The 6772-nt window shown below is 44.5% G+C and overlaps 1 protein-coding gene across 8 annotated transcripts in view; it reads left to right on the forward strand.

Annotated features, from left to right (window-relative positions):
- Tenm3 (teneurin transmembrane protein 3) overlaps positions 1–6553 on the forward strand; it is a 623557-nt gene extending 617004 nt beyond the window's left edge. For all 8 annotated transcript variants that reach the window (XM_029480774.2, XM_029480777.2, XM_029480775.2 and 5 more), the window contains 2 exons: positions 534–664; positions 3031–6553. In XM_029480774.2, coding sequence (XP_029336634.1) covers positions 534–664; positions 3031–3786 — 887 coding nt within the window. In that variant the 3' untranslated portion in view covers positions 3787–6553. The remainder of the gene's footprint in view (positions 1–533; positions 665–3030) is intronic.
- The last annotated feature ends 219 nt before the right edge of the window (positions 6554–6772 follow it).

Here is a 6772-nt window from a genome sequence, read left to right on the forward strand (position 1 = left end):
TGCTCATTTCCATACTCTCAGTCTGGGGGTGTCACTCCTAGGAAACGGGCTTTGGAAGCCTGGGTATCACTTTGAGATTACTCTTGAGGGACAATCCTACAACGTCGCTTGTAGCCTTTGCTAACTACAAACTTCATTTGTTTTCCACGACTCTGTCTTGAACTCTCAAGCTGCTGTCTGTTGCTATTGCTTTTTTTTTTTCTCACTCTTACTAGCCCAGGATGCAATTTTGTGCTTCTGACAGTTTATCTACTCTGTCTAAGTGAGTATCTATTACCCTCCATTTTCTGCAGCATTTGCTGTAGTCCTGCTGTTGAGGTTAGTGTCTGCATGTCTAAAAATAGACAGTGGATTTAAAATAGTACAAGGTAGGCAAACACGTGCCTCTTTGCAAGTGATTATTTGTGAAATTGGGTGGCATTTTTTGTTGGTTTTGTTATTGTTGTTGTTGTTTTCTTTTTTAGGTAAGGATGTCAATTCGTGAAAGCACCCAGTAAAGCCTTAACACCTCCTATTCTGTGTTCTCCTCCTAGATGTTAACAGCTGGCTGGTGACATTTGGCTTTCATCTGCACAATGCTATTCCTGGATTCCCTGTTCCCAAATTTGATTTAACTGAACCTTCCTATGAACTTGTGAAGAGTCAACAGTGGGAAGACGTGCCGGTAAGAAACAAACAGGGAAAGGAAGAGAAAGTGGTGATTGGCTAGCGTGCTTGGTTCTTGTTTACCCACAATTCATCAAATTACCCCTGTGAAAAAAAACTTACCTGTTTCTTTTTTCTTTTTCTTTTTCTTTTTCTTTCACACTTTTGAGGAAGGAAAGCTGACAACAGTTCCACTGCCTTTCTGTTCAGCATGCTAGAGGACCTGATAAACAGGCCAAATCTGTTTCTCGTAATGCTAATAAAAACATTCAAATACACAATCAAAGGCAATAAAATGCAGAAGCCTGTGTTTTCTGTGTAGGGCTTCTACAGCGAACCCCAGGAAAAAGCATTTGTGGCACCTGGGAGCTGAAGGCGAGATGCAATAAACAAGAGAATGGGGATTCGGATTTCAAATTAGCAGCCCACGAACAGAGCCATGCGGCCTTTGCAGAGAAATAAAACACCCTCTAGTAAGGCTCTGTCTACGAGCAGGTGTTCATACAATTCTGGAAATTACAGATCAGGAGGCCTGACCCTGTTGTGAGAAAGAAATAAACGGGGAAATAGAATGGGGAATTTCGAAGTCAAAAGTGCTGTGTCAGGAAGTGGGGCTCTTTAATTCCCATCATTCAGTGCTCAGAAAAGAACACACAACAAAACACCAGGACTTCTAGCTCAGAGCAAGAATAATTAGAGATCCAGAAATTGGGTTACCTCTGAACGATAAGGAAAGTGCAGGGTTCCTAGAAAAGTTAATCCCCACCTTGAGCAATGTCCTACCACTTTGGTGACTACAAAAAAAATAGTAATCGTGATTAAAACACACAAATACACACATGGTGTACACTGTGCTCGAAGATACATTTTCCTGATAAAGTTTCATTCTTCGTACTAAAAACCTGTCTCGCTGGCTGGCATCTTTATTTAATAAGCAAAATGAATCGAGCTGCTGGGGCCTTTAAAGATGTGCGTACGTGAATGCAGACTCCCTTGGACTTCAAGTCCAGAGAAGAGCATAGGAACCGCTGGAACTAGAGGTAGAGGCAGCTGCGAGCTGCTGGATGTTGGTGCTGCTAACCTAACTCTGGTCCTCTGCGAGAACAAAGCGCTCTCACTCTCGAGCCTTCTCTCCAGTCCCCACTTTAGCATTTCTAATTGCAAATTATACCTGACCCTGACAACGTGCCCCAAAGTCTCACCATGGCCTCCTGATGCATTTGAGTGTGCATGTCCCAGCCATATGGGTTCACAACGTGTCTAGAAGCACTTTAGTCTGCTAGTTCAAATGGACCTGCCAACTTTTTTCCTAGGCAGCCTTTCAGTTGTGGTTCAAGTTCTCTAACCAGAAAAGTGTACCATAAATGAAACAGATGTTTCCATTTGGCTAGACAAACATCTGCTGGTATACAAAATGGCTGCCTTAGAATATCTCCAATTTTAAGCAGTTTGCCAGTGGAGACGGTCCCCTGTCTCTGCATCTGCATAAAATACTTGTTTTCCAGTAAGTTCTCCTGCCCAGCTGGACCCTAGTCCTCTCATCCCTGAAAATTTCAGCTCTGCAATTACACTGGAGACTCTCGGCTAAACACTGGGTTCCATGGGACAGGAGGCACGGAGGGCTTACAGCACAAGCATTTCAAAGTAGTTACGAGGGCCTGGTGACCCTGGCCTCAGGCAACCCGGGAGAAAGCTACTGCTGCAAGCCTGGTAGTCTCGCTTACTACATAGAGTAGTTTGAGAACAAAGCCTCTAGGTATTGCAAGATGACAGGTAGTCATATGAATAGTTCGCCTGGCTTGGAAACTAAAAAGGCCTCAGAGATGTGTGAGAGATCCTTTTAACTTTTTATTGCATTTTTATTTTGCATGTCCACATACACCCCATACAACAGCACACGTGTAGAGAACAGAGGATAATTGGATCAGACTTGGCAGTAGGCATCTTTACCCAGTGAGCCATTTGCCAGCTAGTAAACTCTCTTTTTGAGCATTTTAAAAACTAGTATAGCTTCCGTGAGGGAAGGAAATGCCATTCCATCCTGGCTTGTGTAGTCGTTCTAATCTCTATAAAGTCAAGGAGTTTCCCCGTCAGTAAAGGCTTCTGCACCCTCTCTAAGACCCGTTTTGTTTCCTGGCTGGTTGAGGTTTGGTTCTCTGGGGTAGGAGCTCACATAGCTCAGGATAACCCTGAACTCACTATGTAGCCAAGGATGGCCTTGTTCTCCCAATCCTTTCCATCTCCCCAATGCAGTGCTTAGAGAATGGCCCCTGTTTTATGTGTGGTCAGGACCGGGAAGGTACACCAGCAAGCATGGCTCTCAGCAACCAGGATCTGTACGCTGATGTTCTTTCAATCTCCCTCCTCTTGTGTTTTGCCTTTCAGCCCATCTTTGGAGTTCAGCAGCAAGTGGCAAGGCAAGCCAAGGCCTTCTTGTCCCTGGGGAAGATGGCTGAGGTGCAGGTGAGCCGACGCAAAGCTAGCGCCGAGCAGTCGTGGCTGTGGTTCGCCACAGTCAAGTCGCTCATCGGCAAGGGCGTCATGCTGGCCGTGAGCCAAGGCCGCGTGCAGACCAACGTGCTCAACATTGCCAATGAGGACTGCATCAAGGTGGCGGCGGTGCTCAACAACGCCTTCTACCTGGAGAACCTGCACTTCACCATCGAGGGCAAGGACACGCACTACTTCATCAAGACCACCACGCCCGAGAGCGACTTGGGCACGCTGCGGCTGACGAGCGGCCGCAAGGCGCTGGAGAACGGGATCAACGTGACCGTGTCTCAGTCCACCACGGTGGTGAACGGCAGGACTCGCAGGTTCGCCGACGTGGAGATGCAGTTTGGTGCCCTGGCACTGCATGTGCGCTATGGCATGACGCTGGACGAGGAGAAGGCGCGCATCCTGGAGCAGGCGCGCCAGCGCGCACTCGCCCGGGCGTGGGCACGCGAGCAGCAGCGCGTGCGCGACGGCGAGGAGGGTGCGCGCCTCTGGACGGAGGGCGAGAAACGGCAGCTGCTGAGTGCCGGCAAGGTGCAGGGCTACGATGGGTACTACGTACTGTCGGTGGAGCAGTACCCCGAGCTGGCTGACAGTGCCAACAACATCCAGTTCCTGCGACAAAGCGAGATCGGCAAGAGGTAACCCCCGGGCCACCCCTGCGCAGATTCTCCTGTAGCACAATCCGAACCGGACTCTCCAAAGAGCCTTCCAAAATGACACTGCTCTGCAGACAGACACATCGCAGATACACACGCAACACAAACCAGAAACAAAGACAACTTTTTTTTTTCTGAATGACCTTAAAGGTGATCGGCTTTAAAGAATATGTTTACATACGCATATCGCTGCACTCAATTGGACTGGAAGTATGAGAAGGGAAAAAAAAAGCATTAAAAAAGGCAACGTTTTGCCATGACCCCTCTGTACCTTCGAGGCACTGTATTTAACAAAGGTTTTAAAAAGAAAAAAAAAATGCGTACAATGTTTCCAGATATTACTGAATTGTCGACCTTTGCTTACAGGAAGTAATCTCTACTTAGGATGTGATATATATAGATCTGTTCATTTTAAAATGTGGGGCAAAGTTACTGTTTATAGAACCCAACTGCTTTCCCGTGCTGCTTTGTAAAAGGACACTGGCACAAGGGACGTCTGCTTCGGCGGGGATTTAATAATGGATTTTACTAACATGGCTTGCCCTGGGAGGGAAAAACTGACGAATAGAATCCTTGTCACTGATAAGCAAAGGAAACCCTGATTTTTTTGTAAATTATGTGAGACAAGTTGTTTATGGATTTTTATATGAATTACAATTTACTGTACATCAAATATTAGTCTCAGAGGAGTTAATTTATGTAAAGTGTTTAAAAAGTTTATACTTAAAAATAAAATGATAAAAACATGTGAACTGTGTGATTTTTTTAAAAAGGATTGCACCTTTTGTTATCTGTTATAACTGTACAGTATAACTTATTATATTGTAGAGGTATAACAACTTATGCCTATCATGTCCAGAAGTGTTAATATTTTTGTATTAGGTTGAAAAAATAAAACAATGCGCTACTTTCTATCACTTAGATGGATAGGACTTGTGCAATCCTCAGCGGGTGGCTAATCAGAGAACTTCTTTTCTTCCTTCTCTTTCTTACCAAGCCACTGGCCTCAACCATTACCAACCAAGAGGCCTAGTCGACATCCAAGGCTGGCGGGAAGTGATGGAGGGTGTGGGGGAGGGGAGACAAAGAGAAAAGAACCCAAGAGGAGAAGAGGCTCTCTGACCCTCTCTAGGCCCTAAAAGTCAAGCCGACTTCCAGAACTTTTCATACTATATTGTTGTCCCTCGATGCTCCACTTTGTGATGGAGGAAAGAGACCACAATCTGATGCTCGGGAACTTCTGTGGGGAGGGAAGGACTTGATGTCATGGTAACCATGAACGTGTATCTTAATGTCTAGGAGAGACAGCAATAACCGAGCAGTAGTGAGCCAGGCGGGGGGACCAACCAGTCAAGGTCACTCTCTGTGAGGCTTAGAGTTGGACCCTTACATCAGCGTTAGCGGGTGGGATCAAAACCGGAAGTTAAGCTCCTGTAAGCCTACATGGCCCAACCATCATAGAGAATGGTTTGAGTGGCAGCCTGTGCTGGCCAGGGGTAGCCTGGGGTACTGGGTGGAGTAGGAAGGAAACTGACATCAGTGCCCGCCCCCCCCACTGAAAGCTTGGGGTTCCACCACAGACACCGCCGTGCACTTCTGTGCCAACCCGGCCACTCTGAAGAATCTTTCGTGAACACTGAATTCAGCCACAAAAGTATTTTTAGAAAATATTTCTCAGTTCATTGAGCTATAGTACACACTGTTTTCCTCTCTGTATAATGGTGACAAATATAGCAAGTGAACATGTCGTAAATATAAAGGTTCAAGTGATGTATTGAAAATAATTTTCTAACTGCTTTGTATGTATCACATACTCTAAATTGCACAGTAGGCGTGTTTATTAAACAGATTGGCTGGGGAAAGTTTTGAAATAGCTACTGAATTTACAGTCTCAGTGCTATTCCTGTTGCTGTGTATGTGGTAGGGTATACCGAAGTAATTAATCTTCTAATGAATGCTGATATTTTATTAGAATGAAAGCACAGATTAGCATTAATATTTTTTATCCTGGAAATCCTTTGGCAAGTACTGGGCAGCCCAAATTTAGAAAACTATGAGATTTCAAACCACGTAAACATGGTTCTGTTGGACATTTTATTTTTTAACTGTTAACTTAGGTGTTCGCAGTTCTGTCGAATGGGACTTCTGCAGGACTGTATTTAGCATGCTGTAAGTACTTTGGGGTGAAATAGGCTCCAAGTCTAAATTCTCAGAAATGTCTGTGATGTATTGACCATGAATAGCGTGTACCACATGACAGAAGTGAAATTACACTCTTAACCCCTTCTCGACGTGGACTGGTCTTTACAGGGGCACCAATAAATGACAGCTCTGGAGAGTCTCCTGGTGCTTATTTTAGAAGTCAAATCAACCCAATTAGTATCTTGTTAGTAGATATAATGAGCCTATTTCTTTCTAAAAAGGCTTGTGGTCTGGACGTGCTTTTACAAGAAATAGTGACCTTGGGGAATATGTAAACAAGAGATCTTTTTCTAAGAGTTCGGGGGGGAGGTTGTGGGACCTGTATAATGACAAAAAATTAGCTTACAACAATGACAACAACAAAAAAAACAAAAGAAATTGATATTCAAAGTATTTTAGGCAAAGCCAGTCAAAATGCTTTCATGATATTTTGAGATGTAAATTTTTGTCTGATTTGTATTGTTCTTTTCGTTTGCCTTCTTAACTTTATATGTGACCTGAATTTTCCATAACTTGATGACTATAGATTGCATCTAGGCATTCCAATAAAAGCCAACCCAATGTGTGTGCGTTTATATATTTTTTTCAAGTCTTGACTAGCCAGAATTGCTTTTGTGTTTCACGTGGATACAGAAGGAGGTGGATCTGGGGCTGTAATTCACCTGCACCCAAACCCACGAGAGCTCTCATTACTACTGAGTTTGGATCCTTGTTTTGTTTTTGCATTTAGTTTCAAAATGACAGCTCGGAGGAGCACACTTCACAGAGGT

The sequence above is a fragment of the Mus caroli genome, unplaced genomic scaffold (assembly GCF_978045245.1).
Source record: "Mus caroli unplaced genomic scaffold, Mus_caroli_1 scaffold_10, whole genome shotgun sequence".
NCBI classification, from domain to species: domain Eukaryota; kingdom Metazoa; phylum Chordata; class Mammalia; order Rodentia; family Muridae; genus Mus; species Mus caroli.